At 36.6% G+C, this 26,508-nt stretch overlaps 2 protein-coding genes and 2 pseudogenes across 2 annotated transcripts; 1 reads left to right on the top strand and 3 right to left on the bottom strand.

The window, feature by feature from the left end:
* The first annotated feature begins 5,293 nt into the window (after positions 1 to 5,293).
* Positions 5,294 to 6,624, top strand: LOC120172927 (heat stress transcription factor A-4c-like). The gene is made up of 2 exons (XM_039180251.1): positions 5,294 to 5,531; positions 5,627 to 6,624. The coding sequence occupies exons 1-2, from the start codon at positions 5,316 to 5,318 to the stop codon at positions 6,584 to 6,586; spliced, it is 1,176 nt and encodes a 391-aa protein (XP_039036182.1). The 5' UTR covers positions 5,294 to 5,315; the 3' UTR covers positions 6,587 to 6,624.
* A 329-nt stretch (positions 6,625 to 6,953) lies between these two features.
* On the bottom strand, positions 6,954 to 9,286 carry LOC120172926 (annotated as a pseudogene).
* A 1,402-nt stretch (positions 9,287 to 10,688) lies between these two features.
* Positions 10,689 to 15,584, bottom strand: LOC120172925 (annotated as a pseudogene).
* A 4,815-nt stretch (positions 15,585 to 20,399) lies between these two features.
* LOC120172928 (ubiquitin domain-containing protein 1-like) lies at positions 20,400 to 22,530 on the bottom strand. Its single transcript, XM_039180252.1, has 3 exons — positions 22,376 to 22,530; positions 21,675 to 21,797; positions 20,400 to 20,548 (listed from the first exon to the last, which is right to left on the bottom strand). The coding sequence occupies exons 1-3, from the start codon at positions 22,410 to 22,412 to the stop codon at positions 20,415 to 20,417; spliced, it is 294 nt and encodes a 97-aa protein (XP_039036183.1). The 5' UTR covers positions 22,413 to 22,530; the 3' UTR covers positions 20,400 to 20,414.
* Positions 22,531 to 26,508: the final 3,978 nt, after the last annotated feature.

Raw genomic sequence — 26,508 nt, 5'->3', positions numbered from 1 at the left:
AAGGCTCAACTTCACGACGAAGGGGCCATATATATATACAACTTCACAACGAAGGGTATCATACCCCAACGGATTAACTCAACTTCACGACGAAGGGGCCATCTGTAACATCACAACACCAAAGTCTTCAGGTCAAGTTCCACCTTCACGACGAAGTATCTTGAACCAGAAGATGATTTAGAGGCCACTTGTCAAAAGCTTTGAGCTCGTTTTCAACTTCGCGACGAAGGATTTCGTGCTCAGAATTTTCCAATTTTGACTCAACCTCACAATGATGGAGTCATTTTGTGATTGACAAATCAGTTTCAATATCAGATTTCAACTCTACGTTAGAGGATATTCGATATGGACAAAATTTGTGTCTTGAAATCTTTGCTCTATTTTCGTTACACGATAATGAGCAAAGAGGGGCAGCTGAAGACACCAGATTTTGTCCTGCCAACCGAGGAGTCTTCACGTAACCAACAAATAAGAGTTGGATTAGGACTCAAATACTAGTCTAAAATAGGGTTTTTTAGTACTATAAATAAGCCTTGTAATTACCACACCAGAACACACACGATTTACACAAAAGGAACGCCAGAAAAATACGAGCAAAGAAAAAGTGATTTCGAGGCTATTGTAAACGATTCAAGTAATAAAGGTGAAAGCTTTTTACCTTTCGTTTGTTTCTCTTTACTCTTCACTTGCATGCGTTGTTAATCGTGTTTTCTTTGCTTGAGAATCCCAAAGACAAATGTTTTAGCCGATGACTCGGAAGGGAGTTTTTCGAAACTTTGATTTCAGATCTACGCTCCCTAGAGGCTATTTCGCAAAAACAAATTACATTTTTGGAATGAAGGTGCGAAAATCTATTAAAAAAATGAAAACTTTTTTATTTTTGCCGGTTTTAATCTTCAATGTTCTTTGACATTTGCCCACTGATTTAGCTTTTATTTCAATTTAATCCCCTACTAATATCATATATATTTACTTATATTTCCATTATTATTATTTTTTATTTCATTTATACTTTATTTATTACTATTATTATTATTTTTATTTTAGTACTTATTATTACTATTATTTTTTATACCTTGTTTATAAGTTATTATATATATATATATATTCATATAACTAGCATTATTACTATTTATTTTTGCTATTAACGTATATATTTATATTTTTATAATTATCATTATAATTGTTATTACTATTTTACTTTTAACTTACATTTTTTTATTTATTTTTCTTTATTTTATGTGATTGTATGTTTTTCATTTATTTTCTATTTTCTTTGTATTTTTTCTCATTATTTTATTGTTGTTTTATTGTATTAGATTCATTACTTCATTCTTTTTTTTCTTGTTTATTTTTACTTTTACTTCTTTTATTTTCTTATTTTTTTATCTCATTTTGTTTATTTGTGTTATTTACGTGTTTTCTTTGTTTTATTTATTTACTTTCATTGTCTTTTTCATCTAACGTGTTTCTCGCCTTTTTTTAAAAGGGATATTTTCAAATCGAATTAGGGTAAGTAATTTTGAATAGTAATTTTACCTTTTGAGTTAAACTTTCAATTTTCTTACTTAATGACAACTTGAAATTACGTAGTACCGAAAGGGCAGTTCAAGGGTGCTAACCCTTCCTTGACTGTAACCGACTCCCGAATCTGACATATCTCTGGTAAGACACAGATCATATAAGAAATAAGGTATCCGATCAACCCACTTTTCGTAAAGTAAATGATCGGTGGCAACTCCCAATTCATTTAATCCACGTCGAAGCCCAATTCCGGGGCCCAACCGAAAGACGGTTACGACAAACTCCTTTCTGCTGTGAAAAACCCTTGCTACCAAACGAGCCTTGAACTTCTCCCCCTCTTTTTCTGTTACTGCTGGTTTCTTCTTATACACCCATTTGCAACCAATTGACTTCTTAGCCTCAGGAAGGCGAACTAACTCCCATGTATGATTGTGATGCAAAGACTCAATCTCCTCAACCATGACAACCATCCGCTTGTCGTTTTCCTGACTACTAACAATATCATGAAAAGTAACTGGATCATCACTGCTAACAGTAAGTGCAGAAAAGACCAAGTCTTCAAAGCCCAATCTGTTCAGAGGCTTTATATTCGTCCGTCTCACCCTGTCTCTGGCGAGACTATAATCATGCAAATCAACCGTAGCGGAACCACCAGAAATCGTTTGAGAAGTTTCTATTTTCTCATCTGGAAACTGCTCGAAATCCACCATTGTCGTGTCTTTCTTCTGCTGCAATATGGAATGTTCATCAAAAACAACATCTCTACTGATCACAATTTTCTTCGCAACTGGATGTCAGAACTTGAATCCTTTGAAACCTGTCTTATAACTCATAAAATACACTCCTTCGATTTTGGATCTCTCATCAGCAGGTACATGCACATAAGCAGGACAACCAAAAATCCGTAAGTGATCAATAGTAATATCATGACCAGTCCATACCTCTTCTACAACTTTCCCAACCAATGATGCCCTTGGCGATCTATTGATAAGATAACACACCATGTTAACAGCCTCAGCCCATAAGTGTTTGGGAAGCCCCGCATTCAACCGCAAACATCTGGCTCTTTCATTCAATGACATGTTCATCCGTTCCGTGACACCATTCTGTTGTGGTGTATTGTGCACTGTAAAATGCCTCTTAATCCCATACTCCTTACAGAAGTTTAGAAACTGTGAATATGTGTACTCCGTACCATTGTCAGACGGCAAACACTTGATTTTTCGTCTTGTTTGGTTTTCTACCTCAACTTTCCACAGTTTGAACTTCTAAAAAACGTCATACTTCTGTTTCAAAAAATACACCCAAACTTTCCGTGAAAAATCATCAATAAAAGTAACATAACACCTAGATCCACCCAAAGACGATGTCGTGGAAGGCCCCCATACATCAGAATGCACATAATCAAGAATCCCTTCAGTTGTGTGCTTCCCAGTCTTGAAACAGACTTTAGTCTGTTTACCAAGAACACAATACTTGCAAAAATCAAGCTTACAACTTTTAACACCATGCAAAAGATTTTTTTATGTAATTCAGCCATACCACGTTCACTAAGATGAGTAAGACGCATATGCCACAGTTTGGTAGTATCATCACATGACTCAACAGAATGAACTTCACCTACAACGATACTCCCTAACAATCAGTAAATATTCCCTGCAATCATCTTTCCTTTCATCACAGTCAAAGATCCTTTAACAATCCGAATGGTTTCCCTATCCTCATCAGTCTTAGGGATAAAACCATTCTTGTGAAAAGTTCTCAAAGAAATCAAATTCTTCTTCAAATCTGGGATATGTCGAACACCACACAACGTCCGAACATAACCATCATACATCTTAATTCTAACATCACCAATACCAACAATATTGCAACATCGATCATCACCCAAATGGACACAACCAGAATTAATTAACCTGTATGTCGAGAACCATTCCCTATTTGGCGTGATGTGATAAGAACATCCAGAATCAAGAATCCAAGCATCCGTCAATTGAGTCGTTAAAATAGAGAGCATATCACCCTCACTGCAATCAGAATTGTCATCCTCGACCACATTCACATACTTGGATAAGTCATCACGCTTCTCATCAATCTGTTTTTTCAACTTAGGACGGTCTCGCTTCATATGTCCCGCCTCCTTGTACTTGTAACAATGAATTGTCTTCTTATCCCTAGATTTAGATTTGAAATTCTGCTTCCCAGACCCTGCCTTCTCTGTCTTCCGTCCACGGTCTCGATTACCCTTAATATATATAAGCTATCAGCTTGAGAGTTTTCCCCTATATTCTGCTTTTGCTGGTTGTGAGCCAACAAGGCTGCAGTAATCTCCTCAACTTTAATAGTCTCTTTCCCATATGTAAGAGTAGTCACCATGTGTTCATAAGAGGGAGGCAACTAACACAACAGAATCATCGCTTTGTCTTCATCCTCAATTTTCACATCAAGCCTAGCCAAATCAGAAACGATTTGATTGAAGTCATTCACGTGTTGCGCCAAATCATGATCATCCTGCATCTTCAGCCCATACAGCCGCTACTTTAGATACAGTTTAGTCGTTAAGGATTTGGACATAAACTGACTTTCCAACTTTTTCCAAATTTCATCTGGAGATGACAAATACATGACGTAATACATGACCTCGTCCGCCAAACATAATCGTATGGTTCCTGCCGCTCGCTGCTGTAATTCTTCCCAATCTTCCTCCTCCATCGACGTCGACTTTGTAGGTCGCAAAGCCTTCAGGATCCCTTGCTGAGCCAACAGATCCTTCACCCTTGTTTGCCATAATCCGAAGTTGCCCTGACCATCGAATTTCGCAACTTCGAATTTGGCTCTTGACATCTGATACCAATTGTTGAATAATCGGGTAAAGAAAACAGAAAGAACACAAGAATTTTAACGATGTGCTTACGTCCTTGGTGCCTTAGGCGGCGCTAGTTTTTCATTCAATGTCACATAGGTTTAGTTTACATCTCCTTTTATAATAAATAAACTCTGGTACATATTTATAAAAATAACCCTGTACCATACCGCGGGACTGCGCCCTACACCCCCAACGCACATAATCGTAACTCCTATTACGAGACTTTACCGGTATATTTATAATACAAACCTAACAGTAAGAAAATTAGACAGGAAAAAGTTTTGACTGTGATTATAGTAAGACTTTTTAGCGACTTTTGAAATGGTCAACCAATAATAGAATCGCAGAAGGTTTTCTTTTAATCGAATTTTCAGTTTACTTTTCGTTTTAAGTTTGGCTTTTGTAGAATACAGGAGCTCTGCATAGCTAACTCTGGATATTGGTGATGCTTGTTTTATTTTCTAAATTTGAAGCTGAACTTGAAGGATAGTTTGTTTTTGGAGAACATAGTGTTTTAATTGATCGAAATTTGGAGAATTTAGGGGTTTGAATTGTGGTTTTTAGCTGCATACATTGAAATAGCTGACATCTTTAACTGGGTTTTGTACAAGGATAAAAGGGTTTTCTTTTATTGATCTGGGTTTGTGATTTTGAGTTTTAATATTTGAAGACTTGGGAAATCGAGAATCTCGAAATAGAGCCTCTTGGAAAGTTATAGATCCTGGTTAGTAAGGTAATAACAATCTTCGGTTGAAAACGGTATAAGGGCAGTCAAAGGTTTGTTCTTTCGATTGATATTGATTGTCAGAGTGAGGATGTTCGCTTCTACGGTCTGAGAGTTCGATTTATGGGGCAACTGTTGCCGTTAGTTTGACATTTGATTTCTGGGAAGGGTGTTTGAGATTACATATACTGGGATTTTGGTATGGATGAGAATCAGGCCAGCTCAAGTTCACTCCCTCCTTTCATTGCAAAGACATATGAGATGGTGGATGATCCTTCTACGGATTCTATCGTGTCGTGGAGTGCAAGTGAGAGAAGTTTCATTGTATGGAATCCGCTCGAGTTTGCAAGGGATTTACTTCCCAGATTCTTCAAGCACAATAACTTTTCTAGCTTTATCAGACAGCTTAATACATATGTGAGATGCTTGTTCTTTTTGTTACCCCACATTTATCACTCGAATACGCATTTGTTTCTTACAGCTTGAATCAAGTTTTTTCCGTATTTTGGCAGGGTTTCAGGAAAACTGATCCCGAGCAGTGGGAATTTGCAAACGAGGATTTTATAAGAGCTCGGCCCCATCTTCTGAAAAACATACACAGACGCAAACCGGTTCATAGCCATTCCATGCAGAATCATGTAGGTCAAGGAGCTTCGTTAGCAGATGCAGAGAGACAGAATCTAAGGGACGGGATTGAGAGACTTAAGAATGAAAAAGAGTCACTTGCGTTAGAGTTACAGAGGCATGAACAGGCGCGACAACAATTTCAGATGAAAATGCAGCTTTTGAGGGATCGTTTACAAAGTATGGAACAGCGGCAGCAAATAATGATGTCTTCTGTGGCTCGAGTCTTGCAGAGACCAGGACTTGCCATAAACCAGACATCACAATTGGAGACTAATGACAGAAAGAGAAGGTTGCCAAGAATTGCTTACTTCTACGATGAAGCTGGGATGGAAGATACTCAGACAGGCACATCTTTGTCCAACATGGAGCCATTTGGACAGTTAGAGTCATCAATGGTGTTTTGGGAGAACGTGGTACGGGATTTTGGTCAAACTAACGTTCAACGTAATTCAAACCTTGATCTGGATGAATCAACTAGTTGTGAAGAAACTCCATCAATATCTTGCACACAGGTTAGTGTCGATGCTCGACCTAAATCCCCTGGGATCGACATGAACTCTGAGCCTGTCCCTGTTGTTACTTCTGAGCCTATTACAGCAAAGGAACAAGCTGCAGTAACTACCGAGCCTGCAAAAGCTGGGGTTAATGATGTATTTTGGGAACAATTTTTGACTGAAAATCTAGGTTGGACTGATACTCAGGAAGTTCAGTCAGAAAGAAAAGATGCCGATGCTAGAAAGAATGAAAGCAACCCTAGTGATCACAGCAGATTTTGGTGGAATATGAAGAATGTAAATAACCTTGCAGAACAGATGGGGCATCTGACTCCTGCAGAGAGAACTTGATATTGGTTGATTATTTTCATAGATGTATAAATCTAGGTATGATTGGTTTGATGTTGAATTAGATAACATATGTTTGAGTTATCATCTCAAGCATGTCATTAACATTCTCAGGTTCATTTGTTTTTAGGTGATATACAGCTATAGTGATTTACATGGCTTCTTCTTGTCTGCTTCAATATAGTTCAGACTCAATTTTAGAATCAACACTAAATTTAGTGAATTTGCAAAGTTGTCTTGTTACAATATTCCATGGCATCTTGATGAGTATCTTGTTGCCTGCATCATGGCATATATCAGTGCAATGATGCTTGATGACATGTATCATAACTGTTGATTCTAAACAAAATGCAAGTCTTTTAAGGTATTATTTGATCATTGTGACCAAATTACACTGAGAGTAATATATAAGATCAAGCTAATTAAACAGTACACTTTCTATAAACTTGTCTTCTTCAATATCTGAAACTTAATGAAAGAATCTGTGAAATTTATTTGCTTACAAAAATGGGAACTAATATGAGTGATTACAATACCGAAATCGACAGAGGGACCAACACATGACCCGGTAAACTCGAATTGTTCATGCTTGAGTTGCCTGCAAATGCATATCTGACACTCAATCCTCCGAAATGTAAAGATGCATACTCACACCTCTGGAACACTCTAGCAAGTGATGCGGCCTTTCTTCTTGCTCGCTTTGTACCGGTAAACAATAGCGCCTGAAGTAAACCAGCCAATGCTGGGGCTTTGAGCACTCTTTTAGTTGTGGCGGCCCCACCGGTGCGGCAAAACTCTAGTAATGCTGCAACAGCGTTCTCTTTTCCTCTTGGTGTTCCACATCGCATCATTGCTATTAACCCTGCCACTGCCATTTCTTCCTTCCCCACCGCTTCGGCTCCGATTGGCTGCCTGACAATGAAGGCCAATGCACCTGCTGCTTCCTCCGCCACCCCTTCATTTTCTAAAGCTCCGACGAGTGCAGTAATTGCTCCAGCCTCTATCATGCTCTCACAATTGTCCGAGCGAGTCGCCAGATTAAATAAAGCGGTCACTGCATCCTTCTTCCCTCTGGGTGTCCCCACTCTCAACAATTCTGCTAAGGCTTCAACTGCTCCTCCCTAATCCGCTATCCTCTTCTTATAGTTGTGAACTACGGAGAGGCTGAACAACGTCGCTGCAGCATTTTGCCTGGCCTCTGTTGTGAGCCCAAGCCTCAAGATTTCAACAATCGTTCCTAGACAACCGTCCTCGTCCATAATTTGAGTTTTGTTCTTCTCATGAATGGACAAGTTCAGCAATGCAGTTACAGAATTCTCGAGCAATGGGATTCGAGGACAACAGCAACTTTTGTAAGTGTGGTATAGCCCCAACCTCTGCAATAAAAACGTGGTTCTCCTTTCTTGTTTTAGCCAGCAAGCGAATTTCACAGCAGCTACAGTCTGAACTCCCTGAGATCCATTTGCTAGTTGTTGAACAAGAAGTATTGCTGTTGCTCTATTGGCTTCAGTTGCTGCTTTGATCGGCAAACCTGCAGCAAAAGACTCGGCAGATGCATCTGTGGTTTCCAGAGGATCGTACAGAACACCATGAGCATTACACCACTGCATGATCAAATTCCTCAAAGCCCGATTAGGAACAAGGCGATTATGGACAAGCATTTGCCCCATCTTCAGACTAGTACAATGCCCTTCAGCCATCCACCGAGCTATCGAACTCCGATCATAAGTCTGCCCTGTCAAAATTATCACAGGGTCTCTCATCAAGTCCAATGATATAGGGCAACAAAAGTCTTTCGGAACAGTCTAAAACGTATCGACTATCTCCCGAGTAATCAACCCTTTTCTCGGTTTCTTCCTATTCCCAAAAGAGAGCCGCAACTCATCTTCCTCGAAACCAAATAGCAAAAACCTACAATATCGGGTTATTGCAACAAATCCATTAAGCACAGCAGCCGTAGGTTCGATATCTCCTTCGCGATTAACAATCTGCTCCTCCAAAAACTCGATTTCGGACTTGCAACTTGTGGCATCTTTAATCCCCAATCTCTCCACAAAGAGCAACCTCAACTCGACATGATTCGGTATCCTCCCGTGCTCAAACTCATCAAGAAATGAAAAGAATCTAAGCCTTAAATTCTCATCACTTTTATCAACATTCAATTTTGCTTTCCTTGCCTGTTTCTGCAACAGCTCAACTCGCTCCCTAACATCATCACTCAAATTAAATTCTTTTATTGGAAAAAATCCAAAAGGGTCGAAATTTCTTGGTTCAAATCATGGAAATGGCCTGAAACCGAGTGGTTTTGAATCCAAAGCCATAACTTACAGGATTGAGAGCAATAATCAAGCAGTATCTTGGACCTATATAGCAACAAATAGAGCTCCTTGAAGCACAATACGGCTGTAGAAGGCAGGTTCGACATGGACCCTGAAGCTGAATCCCTCAAATACTCCAAAAGGAGAACAAAAACTTCAACTTTTCGAATCAAATATCGATAATTTCTTCGTTGGAAGAAGAAAACATTATTGGAAAAGCAAGAAACAAGCTCGGAGGAGAGATTTGCAAGGGTTAGAACGAGGGATACTCCAGTTAAGTCAACGGGGGCCAAAAAAGCCTCTAGAGACGGCGACCTTCGCCTTCTTAGAGAAGAGAAAATAGCTGCTGATGCCATTGTCGATAACCCCAAAACTGAATTTCACAGCCTCAGATCTGCAACAAACAAACGAAATGGAAAAAATAAACTGTACCCAAGAATCTCAGCCTTATGATATAGTCCTTGGATCGTTGGCTAAAATTTGAAAGGATGCTTGACAACAAAGATTTTTTTTTAACACACACACACACAAAGATAGCTTTTTTATTCAAGTGAGAAGGGAAGATAAAAATGGGGATTCTTTTCCAAGAGTGGAATCCGCGTTTAGCAAAAAAGAAAAGAAAGGATGATCATCGATATTTATACAGACTTTTTTTCATACCAAACAGTAAGAGATAGAAATGGATACAGCTTTCATTAACTCTATCCTTTTCTGGTTTGTTTATAAAACGATATTTGGTTAAACTGCAAAGGACAACCCCCTTTTTTAGGGATTTTAAGAGTGGAGATGTTACTTTATATGGTCCGTATATGAGATATGGATTCGGATTTGATGAATTTTAACCCGATTTAATTATATTAAATTTAAGTTGAAGATAAAAAAAATCATTTGATCCGATTTAATTCTAAACTTAATTTGTTTTTATAATGAGAGATGCCCAGGGATTAAAATTGAAAAACTAATAAATTTAGGGATTAAAATTTTATTTTACCGATTCCACAATTGATTAGTTGACCTGGAGAAAATGTCTTAAAATCTGACAAAACCTGTGTTTGGACTTTGGATAGTTGACACGGCTGGCTCAATCCTCTTGTCGGCTGAATCACATGCCTCCACGTCACACCGTTCCCGTGGATCACACGTTGGAAGGACACGTGTCTCCTTCGCCTTCCGTCAATTAAGACACGTGTATTGATCGTGGCCAACCCATCTAAATTTTTGTAAATTGATCATAATTAAAATTTCGGTTATAGTATAAAAATATCAAATTATGAATTTAGTCCTTATGATTCCATCATCATCATATTATATAAAATTTAGATAGCACTTTCAAATCTTATAATTAAATCACAAATAAAAAAAATAGTTCAACCATCTATATAAAAAGAAAAATATAATTATTTGGAACAAAATATCTCAATAAGAGCCCCCATATCGTCACATGATTTGATAAACAATGAGACATTTCGAATCTAATGTAGACAGAAACTTGCTTTATTGTTAAACTATTGTTAGTGTGTAACGTTTTTCATTAAAACAATATGTACCGATTATAATCGACACTACTTTTATATTGCTTATAAAAATATTATATTATTTAGTTGTGTGTGAACTATGAACTTGAAGGATGGAAAAGTCGCTCAATGCAAGGTTTTGTTTGGTTAGGTGAAAAAATAATTTCGAGCTTTTTTATACCGAATCAAACAATTTTTCAAGGGACTAAATAGAAATTACACAATTTTTATTAATGGTGCCAAACCTTAACAACTTCTCCTTCATGCTAGTTGCAGAGTTTGAAGATTAAAGTGTGCTGCTTTCTATAAAACCAAGATCACCCTTTGGATGTCAAGAACACAACTCGGAGAGTCCAGGTTCGAACATTGCCATGACCGACTTCGGTCCAGGTTTATTCCGGTAAGTTGTCGAGATGTATTCGGGATCGGCTCCGGGATGAAAGTGGAAGAAAGCCTAATAGCAGTAATGATTGAATAAACTGAAAGAGTGGCTTTGCACTAATCTAGTTGCCTGCCTACATGTTTCTCAGTGGAAAGAACTTGTCATTTATTCAAAGGAAAAAGAATTTGACACATTTGAACTTACCCTGTGATCCGGCAAGAAATTAGCTAATTACAACTGTAACTATGAATTCAACCAACTCATGCACCAAATCTTCAAAGCCATCCTAAATGTTCGTCCGTCGTACCTACCTAGCAGACTTAGACGAACGACATTGTCCGCATGAGATGAGCATCAATAACGAATGCGGTCTTTTTGTCCGAATTTTCAAGCGGGAGAGCTGTGGGACGTAAGCAGACTAATGATCACACACTTTTCATTGGTATAATGCTGGTTTTAGTAAGTTAAACAATAGGTAAATTACCTTCCGACGAGTTGCTCTTGTTGCTTTCCAGCAAAGCAAGCTTTTCGACCTAGGTTCCAGTCTCCTGAAATGTACAGATACGAAGTTAATTCTTATTTCTTAGTTGAAGATAATAAAACGACGGATTCGTGCTTATCGATGCATCTCTAACACCAAAAATGAAAGCTGAGAAATCATAATGGCACTGGATGTACACATACAGGTTCTCCTGTTCGAGTTTTTCGGCAATGGAAACTGCTTTGCGCCTTGACCACCCATTTCGTTTTGTGCATCCTTCTGCCTGTTGAATTAAATGTGCGAGGGACACCTTACCCCTAACAATGCTCCGACTATGACTTAGTTCCCCAGGTTTCTGTCTTCCCGAGGTAGACACCAACGTCGGTTTCCTATAAATCGTAGCATCGATCAGCATTAAACCTCTTCTGTTAGATTCTAAGCTATCAGTGTGTTTGTTATCCTTGGCTTGTCTTGGAGAAGCGGCTGTTTCAACAATTTCACCCCCTGCATCAAGAGATTCGCCTTGCAACAGCTGAGCTGGACCACCCTTGGAAGCTGGTAGACCAAGAAGCCCGTGAAAGACAGCTCCGGCATCTTTCTTCGCTTCACATCTAATTTCAATTGTCAGGGACGAACCAAGAACAGACTCGAATGCTTGTAAAATATGCCCCATAAATTTCTCCGCCTTAGATTTGGTCATATGCGAACTCAACATCAACTGTACAGTTGGAGCTGAAGAAAAATAATGCTTGATTAAAAGGAGAAAAATACACCACCGGCAACATTCAAGTAACAAAAGAATATATATATATATATATATATACACTCACACAAATGTTTTGGTTATTATTATGCAATTGCGGATGTGGAGCATGAAGCTACAATCTAGATGGGAAAGAACAACTGAAATAAACTTTTGGGACATTTTATTCTAGCTTGGCCATGAACTTCGATAAACTTCATAATCGTTAAAACGTGTTACGGCTTCAGGTTTTCTAAAGTTTCTTGAACATAGTAATTTAAAAAAGTAACTGGAAACGATTCTCATCGAAAAGCATGTTGTGATTGTATGATCAAGGCATGCAAAGATGAGCATGATGCACAGTAGGGTATACCTGCATCAAAACTGACAGAGATCAGCTTTCCTTCTTGATATAAGAACTCTTGCAGACTACTAACTTGAATCTTCTCGAGCACCTGCAACCAAATTTGTTCGAGTCCGTTACAGTTTTTGACCAAATTCTGCCTCCCAATAGGAGCTGTGGATACTTGCTGTGGAGCCATCCCGGGCACACCATGTCTCTTCTTATCAAAGCGTCCACTGTTAGTTATACCCATTTCGAAATCCCCTAAACTTCCAGCATGGAGATTTTGCAACCTATCATTTTTCGGCAAGCCTCTATAGCTATTACGGAGCTCATCTTTTCTGTCCACGTCGCTTTGAGGCAAGGGGCTATGATGAGAACTACTCCCGGCCGAAGATGTGGGCAATATATACTGCTGATCAGAGCAAGCTGAAGCAAAGCAGCGGTTAGCCATGTTAGTTTGTCACTTGACATCCTCAGCTGTTTTTCTGCCTCGGATAACGTTTTCAAAGCTTGGCGTAGTTTCTCCATATCTTCTTTGGACACTGGATAGCATACACCGAGTAAGATTCACAAATATGAAAATTTAGTGGGAGCGTATATGCAACTACTGACAAAGTTCAAGAGGAAATGGATTATTTAGCATTGAAAAGCAGAAGATTAGTTTTTCCTTTTAGACTTACATGGCTGTCGTCGAAAGAACTTCCTTCTATGCCTTTCTTTAGTGAAATCATAACTGCCAGCAAGAATGTCAGTAATCACTGTAGCGAGCTGTGACATCAAAGCTAAAGGTTCCACACCAGTTTCCATGATCACCCTCAAACTCTTTACAGTATTTACGGTGTCCGCAGACAATGCAAGATCGAGAAGATTGACCAGCTTTTCATCAGAGATAAGCCCAACCTGTGAGCCAGATCCATAATATTACTATAGGCTATAGAAATACTAGTGCATGCATGGTGTTATGACTTATGAGTTATCAAACTGTAGGATATAAACTCACCAGTTCTTGAATCAGAAGAACCGAGATCTTTTTCCCGAGTAAACTAAGCTGCTCGAGTGTCATCTCTGCATCCCTCAGTGATCCATCATATCGAGAGGCAAGCAGTTTAAGCGCATCTTTATCAATTTCGATGTCCTCTCTGATGCAATCCACTGCAAAGTATTAATGATATTCACATCCTTCAGTTTGGGGAAGAAAAATTTCTGGCACCTGGACACGATTATATGAGGCAAAATATCAAGACTTGAACTGACAAGAATAAAAACCACACGCCTGGGCACTCGATCAATGACCTTTGATATGGCACTCCAACAATTGGGGACAAAGTATCACAGTCATCAAATATAAAAACCCTGTACTGTGAAGATGGCTGAGATATGATCATATTATCCAGTTGATCCATGATACTTTCGAATTCGAAATTACTTATAGCACCAACTTCCTGAATATTTCGACTCTTACCGATATCATGTGAAATACAAGAATCACAAAAACCACACGGTTTAGGTTTTTCACGTGATTGACAGTTCATAGCTCTGGCAAATATCCGAGCACATGACGTTTTCCCTGTTCCATGAGGTCCGTAAAAGACATAAAGGAATCCAATCTTCCTTTTCATAACAGCATTGGAAAGGGCTTGTGATACCAAGTTTTGTCCAACAAGGTCTCTAAAAGTTTTAGGCATGTATTTTTGTGTTATATTTTGGTGCCTGCCATGGAGGTTCTCGCCCTGTCTGCGTTGTTCACTGAATCTAGCTTCGGAAGCAAAGTCGGAATCAATATTGTGCTTCAATAAGTTATCAGCAAATATACCTGGCTCCCCTGAATAGTCATTCACCCAACGAGCATTCGCAGCGCTGTCCAGAGATCCAGATGCCTCGAGTAGAAGAGGCAGTGCCTCCGCCTCGGATTTTGCAGATGAGCTTGATGGATTAGATTCCACAGGCATTTCAGGAGTATTTCTTCCATGGGAACCTGCTCGACTTTTCCTTAATCTAGAAGCCGATAGACCACAAGTAAAGCTCCTCCCTGCTATGTCAAGGGAAGTTTTACCCTGGTGGCGAATTCTTGACCAATTAAAAGGGATCCCACACCCATTTCTAGGAGCCCTTGAGACATTTTGATCATCATTTTCATTTCCTTCATCTTCCGTACAATACGTTTGATGCAAAGAACCCTGACCAAATGAATTAGAAGCCACTGACAACTCATTTTGACCTCCAACCTCTCTAGAAGGAGCAGCCCGAGCTCTTCTCATTCCTCGAAACTTGCGCCTTCTCCCCCTGTTTAGTCCACTTGAATGACCGCGGATGGCGACTTCAGGTTCCACACGAGTTTTCTCTGGTTGAATATGCCTTCCACAAAGGTTAACATTCGAAGATGCTACATCATTGTTATCTAGGGGGAGGTCATTCAATTGCTCAGACAAAGTCCTGACCTGAATGCCTTGTGCTTGCTTCCCCTTCAAATTTTGTGTCTTTCTATTTTTCAGTCTGGAATTACCGGAGATTGCATCAGGAGGCAAACTACTACTACCATCTTGCTCCATCACAGGCTCCTTGTTTTCACCCATAAGATCAGCCCTATTACTTCTCCTACCAGATTCTTCTCTCCTAATTCTTCGACCATCTCTAGCTCCGCTCTTGTTATTAAGATCACTAGTCGCAGGCACTCCTTCATTGACCCCACCAGCTTCACCCAATGCAACTCTTGAAGCTGCAAAATTATCTAAAGGTGGCGAGCTTACCGAAAGCCTCCTTCCATCCGTCTGCTTCTCGACGCCCAATCGACCCTTCTTGTAAAGCAAATCAATAACAGACGGCGAATGCCAAGAGGGAGGACTGGCAGAAGGGTCCCTGAGGGAGCGTGATCGTTGAAGGACAATAAGGTCCCTCATAAGCGATCGATCAGCCAACATAGGGCTGTTCTTATGCATATGGTTCTTCAAGTGGATACAGTTAGTCAAGTGAATGTGGTTTCGAAAATGATCGCTAACGTTACCGTTCGCATCCTTGAGCACCCTATCTCCAACACCCCTGGTCATGATCAATGTGTCCCACTGCAGAATCTCATTTAGCCTAACCAAACATACCAAAAATAGATCGCATCTTCATCACTCTCCTTGATTATTTCTATTCCCATCAATTAATCGAGTACCAAACTTGAAGTTCTCACAGTCTTTTCCTCGAAAACAAGGCATTCATTTTCAAGGCACAACAAACCCTCTGAGCTAGCCATGGTGTATTCAAAGACATAGGCCTTCAAGCATCAAACTAAAGTAAGCAACATAAACACCTCAGAAATCCAAGAATTCAAGCTTGAAAACACAGAGACTGAAGGCACGGAACAAACAACTTTTCAAACATGCAAAAAAACAAATCATGGAATCAAACAATCAAAAAAAGGACAAAGAAAAACTCACTGGTTCAAATTTCATAGCTTAGATTCCTCAAAGTTGTAGCCTTCTTGAAAGAAATGGACAAAAAAGTGAAAGAGGAGGAAGAAGATGAAAAGAAAAAGAGGGTAATTTCAACTGCATTCACCTGATAAATCCCAAAAAGCAAAAACAAACCGTTGCCATCATTAAGAACCAATAGATCTCTCTTACTGTTTGGTCACCTCAGATCACATGTTGTTTAACAAAGCTGTCCCTGCCTCTATCTTACAAGAGAAAACGATAGTCAGCCACAATAAGGAGTAGAAATAAACAAATAAAAAGAGCCCAGAGACAGAAACCAAGTCTCTTTTTCATTTTTTATTTTCCTCGAGACAGAGAGAGTACTTGAATTGAAACGAAAGAGAGGGGCGGTCTTTTTCAAGTGTTTTAGTGTAAAAATGATTTCTTTAGCTTAGATTAGATCTGATAACAATTGTAACAGAGAGATACCTCTTGAAACAGGACATGGTACCAACGAGGCGGTTTTGTCCGTTTGTTTTCAGCATGCAAACTGATATTTTTTTTTTTGTTCAGATTTAAAGGGTTAATTTCATCATAAGTCCTCAAACACTCGGGTTTCAAAATTGATCCTAAACTTTAAATGTGTTAATTGAGTCCCTAACGAATCATTATCTCATCAACGGCTATAGGAATGTTCCTCTTGCGTACGTTTCTATAGGAAATTTCTTCTTATCTCTGTTATAAAACTTAAATTTATTTCTATTTTACGACTCATAAAACTAAAAGTTTTCTGATTTAATCTAGTTATAGTTATTTTGTAACTTATTTCATATATATATATATTATTTTGTAACTCATTTCATATAATACATATTAGTTGTTCTAAAATCTCTCAATCATTTACTAACAGGGTTAGTTCGAGTTGTAAGAAACTTGATATTGCTTAAGCAAAACCTCAAGTTTGAGTTCTTACGCATGTAGAAAATTCTTGTTGGGAGACTCAACCACCAAAGTAAGATGTGTAATGCGCGTAGGTCTGAATTACTTAATATAAAACCTTGGAATCTAGAAGACAACCAAGTAAAATATCTCAATCTTTAACCATAAATATTCAAATATTTTAGCTTACTCAAATTTAAGACTCTAGAAAATAATAATTATTCTTTAACCATTGAAGTTGTTTGGCTGATAAAGAATTTGTGAGGGTTAACTGCGAAGAATAGAAAAGAAATAACCAGAGAAAAAGGGGTCCGTAACTCCGTATACCTTCAAATTCCATGTCCGCTACGGCACCAAGAAGTGAGATTTTGTATTAAATTTATTCTCTTTAGCTGCAGATCATATCAACACTTTGTTATACGGTTCAAAGACAAATTTGAAAAAAGAAAAAGAAAAGAAATGGCGACGTTATCGTCATTGAAATATTAGGTGGATTTTGCAGAGCAGTATTAATTCACAGACAGACAGAGTAAATTGTTTGGCTGCAAGCGAACACAATACTTGCATAATAGCGACATCCCATACCAAAATGTTGGGGACTCTTTGTTTTTGCTTATCCACATCATATGTTTCGTCATTTTCAGATACCTCTTTGCAAATTCAAATGAATCCGAATACGTGAAGAATTCTCATGTTCTGCGATGCGAGTCGGGTTTTATTCGATTCGAATGTTATTGCTCTTCGTGCATGGGTTCAAGAGGACTAACTAAATAAATTGGTTCAGTCCTTGGGAATGCCCGTATCCTTTTATTTTTTGTGCTTTCGTGACCGCATGTGCCTACACGAAAGAGAGAGGGATGGATAGGTAATTGGGATATGGTAAACAAATAATTTGCACATGTCAGGTCACTCCAGTTTCCATGTGTGGATTGTCAAGACATCACCACGTGAGTCAATTTTGTAGTCTAATACATATAAGAATCAATCGCCATAAATATTAGTTGAATTTAAAACAATTAAATTATGACATAATATTTTCGATTCCTCGATATTATAGATGTTTTCAGAATCATTTTTAATCGTTGGAAAACGTTTTCTTCATGTCAAGAAACAATATCATTGCAATCCGTCTCAACCCTAAACACCTTTGTTTGTTAATCGACTACTTTTGCCAGCATTGAATCTGGAGTTGCCACTACATAAATGTAGATTAGTAGGATGTTTAAGTGGTTAATTACGGAAGGTTGGCTAATGCCGTATTTGGTGGGATCTACCCATGCACGCTTGAAGTACAATGGCAACCCTAATTCATTAAAGATTGCCCACTTGTTCTTCATCCAACAAAGTTAAAAAGGCAATTAGAAAGCAGGTGTTTGGGTTAGTACTATTCTCAACATAGCTAAATTACACGTTTATTCACTTATTTTCTCTCTTATTTCACTCACCGTACTTTTAATTTTTTTCAATTTATTCACTGAACTTTAACATTAAACTTTTTTGTCATTCCGCTGTTAATTTTAACGGTTATGACGTGAAACATATAAATAATTTTTAAATCATCAAAATATTATAAAAAAGATAAACTATTTTTACTTTTTCATTTTTACTCTTTCCTTCTTCCTTTTTATCCCCTTTTCTCTCTGCATTTCTCTGGGTTTTTAGTTTTTCTTTTCTTTTTTCTGGTTCTATTATATTTCAAAATCACTATCTTTATAAAATCCCAAGTCCTCTCTTGCCTTCCCCTCATTCTTCTTTATTCTGGTGTTTCTTCTCTCATTACTTTATGTTTAGTATCTTCAAAGTTAAAACAAATTGATAGGAAAAAAAAAGGAAAATTTACAACTATGGAGAAAGAGAAACAAATTTCTCTCATCTTCTGGAAATAATGGATACCCATAAAAGACCCATATCACCACTCCACTCTCTAAGTTTGAGGTACAAATTTTCTTCAACTATTTAATTTTTTTAGGAAACTCTTTTTTTAATTTTGATTTTTAGTTGTTTCTTATTCACTGTCTATGCTTATATTTTTGGTTTTGTAAGAGAATTGATCTTCATCTTTTCTGGGTTTTATCTTCGTTCCATTATTTTTTCGTTTGTTCCTTTCGATAATGGGGAAAGATTGCGAAGAAGCTATGAGAGTATTTGGTTTCAACTTGCTTAGAATTCATTATTATTTGTGGCATTGGTTTGATCCAAAATGATTTTCCCTTGGGATTTATTTCTTCAAGCACCGTATGATGCAATCGGACTTCGTATTGTCCCTCTAATTTATTCTTTCAACTCTTGAAAAATTATAAATGATGGTAGCACAATTCTTTTTGCAAATTTCGAAGTCAATATTTGATCATTGGTCTCCGGTAAAGGTGATCGGAAGTGGTCAGAATAGTTTTCGGCGTTGTGGCTAGAACATGGGTTCAAATGAGATTAAAGGAGAAATAGAGATCTTAGGGGAGAAAGAAGAACGATAAATGAAAGAAAACACGTCGTTTTGATCCAAAACCATGTCTTTTTTTTATAGAATCCAAAACCATGTCTTTTATTTATTGTCACATCATCACATTGTTAGAAAAACTAAAAAAGTTAAGTGAACAAATTGAAAAAATTGAAAATACGATGAGTGAAATAGAAGAGAGAATAAAATTCATAAGCGTTTAATTTACCCTAAAATTGGAGTTATTCAAATTTACGAATCTTTCAAACTTTAAAATTTTTTTGAGTCAAATTAAACTTATGGCTTGATTTCCTCAAAACCTCTTATTGAAAAATAAATTATAAATACATTTTATAAATTTAAATATTATTTAATTTATTAAATAATATTACAAATCTTACATGTACGAAAAATATAAAAGTATATATACGTATATCTTATATGATTAGAAAATATTTTTTAAATAGAAATCAATCAATAAAAATTTAGATTATAAAAAATTTATAATTAAATTTAAATGATTCGTAAATTATGAATCAATAAGATTTTTTGAAGAAAAATTATCGATGGAAATATAAATGAGTTAAAAGAATTAATAGAAAGAACAAATTTATAAAAAAGAAAAGTCAATTAAATGATCAAATTGAATAAAATAGGTTTAAATTTAAAAAGAATAAATTTGTTGCTGATGATAGGAATTGAAATTACGTATTGGAGTTTTAGTGGAACATGCCATTTAAATTCGAGTGAAAATGAACTAAAATGATTAATTAAATAAATAATGAATCATATAAAGTTAAAGAATTAAATTGAAAAAATAAAAAGTTGATTTTCGAAAAGGGAAATCAAAGCTACATATGTATACTACTATGAATGAATGAGGAATTTGATAAAAAAAATGGACTTAAAATGATGAGGAATTGAATTCTACTATGATTTATGAGAGTATACTTCAAATTTGATTTAAAAAATGAACTTAAAATGAATGAAGAAATGAGGAATTTTAAAGTCTCCTTTAGCATAATGAACTATTAACTAACTATACTGTACACAAATGGGGATGGTTAAACCAGAGGATTATGAGCTTAATTTACATTCTAAAAACGAATTGTTGTACCCTTTGGTCTCTCTCTGTTTGTCAGTTCTCGTGAACCAAGTTGGTCAGCTCGCTCAAGGCGTACTTTGGTAGCTTGTACTTGGCACCTGCATTGTAATTTTACGAGCAGCATAAACTACGGAGAAACAATTCCGTAAAAAGAAAAGAAATAAGGAGTCGGCTATCGATATGCATCTCGCTCATCATAGCAAATCGTTAGATCGTTGTTCTGAACAATCACCCCATCACTATCGATAATTGCTTGTGCAAGGACTAATTCGGCTTCTGCTGCAGCTCGAAGAGCATCCCATATCTCTGGTGGCAACAAAACAATCATTCTTCAGATGTAGCGGAAAATATGATAGAACAAGAAACATATAAAAAAGGCTTCAACCAGGGGACAAAAGTTCATTTTAGAGATATCGATACGATGAGTAATAGCATGGCACCAATCATAAACAATATCTCATAAAAGAGTAACGAGAAAAGAATCTCCGGTATTGAAACACCGCTCACCACAGACACTCCCAAAACTATTTCTAGTTAACACCTATAGGTTTCAGTAGCATTAAAGATGGGTGCTGGCTCAATAGAAGGGTATCAAGCATAAATAATGAGAGAACAAAATGAGCAGATGGAAAGAACTTAAACTTCCGATGAAAAGAAAAAGGTTCGCAAGACGTATAAAACGACGGTTAACGTTGTCGACTACCATTACATTAGTTCAAGATCAAAACCTATAACTGAAACTTGTTAACATAAACCTTTATACATTAGAAGAAAGATGCATCCTACAGATTGGGTAGAGAATTCAAGATGAAATTTAATGGTAATCCGGCTCCAGAACCTTTTACTTTGGAGAGCAAAAGATGGCAACCTTTCACAAACATTGTTAAGCTCTCACATCTGGTTAACATCACGATCAGGTGTTTGTTTTAACAAAAGGGGGTTGATACCATTACAGCCTTACCCATTGCTCTCACCTTCCGTATCATCTCAAAGCTTCAGTTCTCATTGAACAAGGTCTTAGGTAGTCCATAGTATGTGAATCGAATCGGCTTATTAATTGTTTAATTGAATAGATTCGTACTCACATTACATTTAAAAACTAAATCCGATAGCAACCAAGTTGATAACTCAATGGCAGCCGTTACTAACTTCCAAAGTAAGATGGACCAAGCAGTCCAATTTCATCCTCACATTAATAACTCAACTATCGTGTCTGAGAAGCATTTCGAGTAAAGACTATATAAATGTGCAACAGAAACAGCACCGGAGGAAAACATTACACAAAGATCCAGTACTGAGTCCATTGCAATCTTACTAATCTAAACATTGCATCGAACAATCGATCTCTACAATATTATCAAACTTTACTAAAAACCATGTCCACAAAGAAAACAAATTTTAAGAACTTCACTAACAATACAACGGTAAATACCTGTCCGGCCACCGTAGTGAGGAGCTGTATCCCCAAATTCATCACGCATCTGCATAAGCTGCGTCCTCGTAATCAGTTCAGAATGCTTCCATGGTTTCGGCTTTCTGATTTTCTTCACATTATCTGCAGTGTATTGGAATAACCAAAAATACCACAATTGATCAAAAAGAAGTAGCTTTCAATCTTACTATACAAGCAAGGATCATTCATTAGAAGATATTTATAAGACATCGGTCAAGTTAAAAGTCGAATTATGAAATGTATCAATTAAGGAAAACAGATTAAGAGTAAGTTCATATAAACATGTATGTTACGCCAAATTGCATGCATGGTTTGGATTTTTAATGGGCTATTTCGTTTGGTTTATTCAGGGTTGTGATGCCTCGATCTTACTGGAGGATTCCCCTCACCAGCGAAAGATTCTTACCTCAAAATAACAACTCGGTACGAGGCTTTGAGGTTATCGATCAGGCTAAATCCGCCGTCGAAAACGTTTGCCATCTTATGATGATTAAATCTAAACCCTACATTATAAAACAACAAGATCATCAAAACCATAGTCAAAATTAGTCCAGAAACAAATCCACAATTCAAGCCAATGTAATTAAAGAAGAAGAACCGTTAACATAAAAAAAACACAATAGAAAATAATTGGTTAATTGCATAAGTGAAGAAAGCGATTTCTTTTTTTAAAAAATTACCGTCACCCCTGGTTCGCTTGGATCCCGAACAACCCATTGCCACTAAAGAGCAGTAATCGAAAAAACAAAAGGTTGGTTTTTCTTTTAAAGGAATTTGGAGTTAAATAAATGGTGCAACAGCAGCAGCTGGCGTTGGTGCTGGTGCTGATAATGCAGACTTTCTTCAATCGCAAAACAGCGAGCGACCTTTGAGCAACAGTTAATGAAAGGACATAAAGTTGCGCTCCCTTCACTCTTCTTCTTCTTCGTTTTTTCTTCTACTTTTCTTAAGGGCGTCGATTTTCAAAGAAACTTTCTTTTTAAGAATGGGCTTATATTCTTTGTATCACCTACCGTTGCTTCTTTTCAAACTTCATCTTTCCACTTTTGTTTGTCTTTTTGATATATAGTAATTTGAAAACTTATAAATAAATATATCTTAAATATAATTAAATGAAAAGATATATTATGATATTTCAATTATATATGAAAAGATTATATCATGAATCCTCGTTATCATATTAATCATGATTTTAATCAATAAAATTATTTGTTTTGTTTTTTTATATTCTATCGTAAATCATTAAGTTTTCACTCATATTTTCACATTTTTTTAGATTTTGTAAAATTTTCATTTAAATAGATTAACAGAAAAAAATTAAACATATATATCTTTAATGAATGATCTTTAAAAACCATCAGTTTTATGTTAGTTAAAGTTTTCAAAGAGATTTTTCAACGGATCAAGTGTCGTAATTGTCAAATAATTAATCATTTTTCTCATACAATTATGCTAAAAACGTAGAATAAGGAAGAAGGGTGTCGGTCCACAGGGATTCGAAAACTTCTAATTTTTATTTGATTTGATTTTGAACCAAGATATCTGTAAAACAAAAAAAATTAAAAAGGGGTTGGAATAATCAAGTAAAATAAATAAAATAATTTAAAATAAAAAAGCAAGAAAAGATAATTATGATGAGAGATATCCTTCAGCTTCGCTTTGCCTCAATCCGTCTCAATCACTGAAATAGGTTTTACTTTGGATACTTGCCGGTTATAGTCTACAAGACCCAACCCTTGTAACTTACTCTTCTATCTAATGAATTAATTCCCAAAGACAATCTTTGGAATTTAATCCTTGTTTAGATTAACAACGACAATCGATGTTAACGCCAATTCTTTCTTTAATGTTGGAAAAACACGTGCTCGGATTATAGTTTCTCGATAAGAATCGAATCCGATATTTATTTCCCTTAGTGGACCACCGCAAGTCTATTCTTAGGGAATTGAATTTGCTACAAGTCGAGTATCATCCCCAACAATAGATCACAACACCAATCAAACCAATGTGCACACTTTGGATTGAAGATATTGAGATGTCTGAAGAAAGGTTGATTGTCTCTCTGTGTCTGTCGAAAATCAAGAAAGACACTAAAGATATGAAGTGCTTTTACAATTATCACGAGATCGGATTAAATCGTAGCTCAGCTATCGGCTATGAAAAAGTTTAGCCAAGTATGATATAATTCATACTTGGCATGTGGAAGAGAGAAAAAGTGAAAAAGAAAATAATTTTATTGAAATAAAAACCTAAAAGCCAAAATCAGTTCTATACTGAATTCTGAACTTATCTCTCAAGCTTCTCCCCTAAAGGGTATTTATAGTTTTGAGATAACCTAATGAAAATAGAATACTAACTCTTAATTACATTAAAATACTTAATTAACAATAAACTAAAATTCCTAATAAAAATAATAAAATCTAAAGTGTTTAAATTTAATTGCATCTTTTAATTCCTAAAGAATTGTGGTTCGCCTGGCTTTTCCCCTTTGATCTTGCTGATTGAATTATTCAATTAAAGTTGGAGCATAACTTGGTCTTTCAATCTGAGTTGGCGCGACTATTCCCAGAAATAGAATAAATATGTTTTGATTCATTCTTTAATTTTTGTTTTTTAGGAAGTAGAATCCTACATAGAATCTTATGTAAATAACTCAAATTAGCACTATAAAAGAGATACCATGGATTAATTAATAATAAAATATTAACCAAATAGAACATTTATCAAATTTCCTCCTCACTTATTCAGTGTTTGTCCTCAAGCATGCCTTAATTAATTATTAAAATCTCAAATTATCAATCTTTCATCTCATAATATATTAAGGAAAACCAAACGAGTCAATAATCACATCAATCATTGAAAACAATGTGACAATTAAGCAAGTAGACACAACTAGTAACAAGTTTAAGTAAAAGCCAAGATATCCCTATTATCCATCAATTTCAATGTAACAAGACTCAATACCTCACAAGGATTCACTCATTATCACTCAAAGTGTTTAGGGTAAAAAAATCGCTCAAAGACAAGATTAATCAAGACATTACCATAGGCTTGTAAGAAAATCAAGTATCCACCACTTGTTCAAAGAACATGCATTTAATTAAAGGGTCTTTAATCAAGTTGTAATGGGGCTTAATTTAGGGTAGGGATAAGGTTGAAAAAATGGGTTAAGTGTCAAGACAAGAGATGTAAAACATATGAGTTCAAGCCACGATTTCAACAATGTAAACACACTCGAATAAGCGCAATTGAATAATCAAAATTTTCCTTTTCCTCTATTTTCTTTTTCGATTTATCTTGTTGTTTTTTATTTGTATTTTGCTGCTGTTTTTTTATTCTATTCGAACATTTTGTTCGATCTATTTTTTTAAAATGTTTCTTATTTTTTCTCTTGATTTTTATTTTGTGGAACAAATCTATCTCATTTCTCGATGAGGGTAACAAAATAGGGTAAAAATAAAAAAAAATGAAAGGTTTTATGTTTTTATAATGTGGTAAAATCAAAGAAAGGGGTGAAGGCTTAAAATGGGTAGAGAAGTGTGATAATCCTACGTGCCCTAATTATCTTAAAGCATCAAGTTTCAACATGTGGTCTTGATATGCATTTAATCACAAGCTCTAGAATGTCAAAATTAATCCAACACACTCAGTCAAACAAATGAACAAGAAAGAAAATGTATGCTCGTTTAGGCTCAAATCTCACAAGAAGTTATATTGTGTATTGAATCAAGAAACATATCAATCAACAGATTCATAGAACATCAAGAAAATTTTAAGGAAAAGTACAAATCATGTCGTTTTTACCATCATGCACCCGAAATCTGATAAAAGTGTGATCACAAACTCATAAGGAGTTTCTACAATGCAATGACGACGAAGAAAGGTCGAGAGCTAAACAAAGATACCAGGAGGCAAAGCGGGAAGCCAAGAAAATGGTAGCTAAAGAAAAGGATAAGGCATACGAGGAAATGTACAAGAGATTAGACACCAAGGAAGGACAAAATGGCATCTTCAGACTTGCAAAATCTAGGAGATTAGGAAAAAGGATCTAGGTAACATTAGGTTTATTAAGGATAACAATGGTGTTCTTTTAGCGAAAGATCATGATATTAAGAGGGTCTGGGGTAGTTACTTCTTTGGCTTATTTAATGAAGGTGCCTCTCCATGTAGAGATAGTATCGTTGATGGGTTAGCCGACTATCATACTACGGCCAATGACTGCCCTACAAGTAGGATTGGGTTTGAGGAAGTTAAAATGGCTCTTAGAAAGATGGGAATGGACAAAGCTGTCGGTCCTGATCAAATTCCTATCACTGTGTGGTTGGCCCTAGGAGAAGAGGGAGTTAAATGGTTGACCAACATCTTTTATATTATTTTAGAGACTGCCAAGATGCCAGAGGAGTGGAGAGAGTCTACGGTGATACCAATCTATAAAAATAAAGGAGATCCCCAACGTTGTGGTAACTACAGAGGTATTAAACTACTCAGCCATACCATGAAGCTATGGGAAAGGGTGATAGAGGCTAGGTTGAGACAAGTTACTAGGGTTTCGGAAAACCAATTTGGCTTTATGCCAGGCAGGTCTACCACAGAGGCGATTCATCTACTTCGACGGCTTATGGAGAAATATAGGGAAAAGTCTAGAGATCTTCACATGGCGTTCATTGACCTTGAGAAGGCTTATGATAGTGTTCCCCACGATACGATCTGGAAGACTTTGGAAACGAGATGGATCCCAACTGCTTATATCCGGGCGATTCGTGATATGTACTGTAGATCTACTACTTACGTCAGGACTACAGTTGGCGACACC

The sequence above is a fragment of the Hibiscus syriacus genome, unplaced genomic scaffold (assembly GCF_006381635.1).
Source record: "Hibiscus syriacus cultivar Baekdansim isolate YM2019G1 unplaced genomic scaffold, ASM638163v2 tig00111917_pilon, whole genome shotgun sequence".
In the NCBI taxonomy this organism is placed as follows: domain Eukaryota; kingdom Viridiplantae; phylum Streptophyta; class Magnoliopsida; order Malvales; family Malvaceae; genus Hibiscus; species Hibiscus syriacus.
The sequence above is the reverse complement of the archived record's forward strand: the minus strand, read 5'-3'. Positions and strand labels throughout refer to the sequence as shown.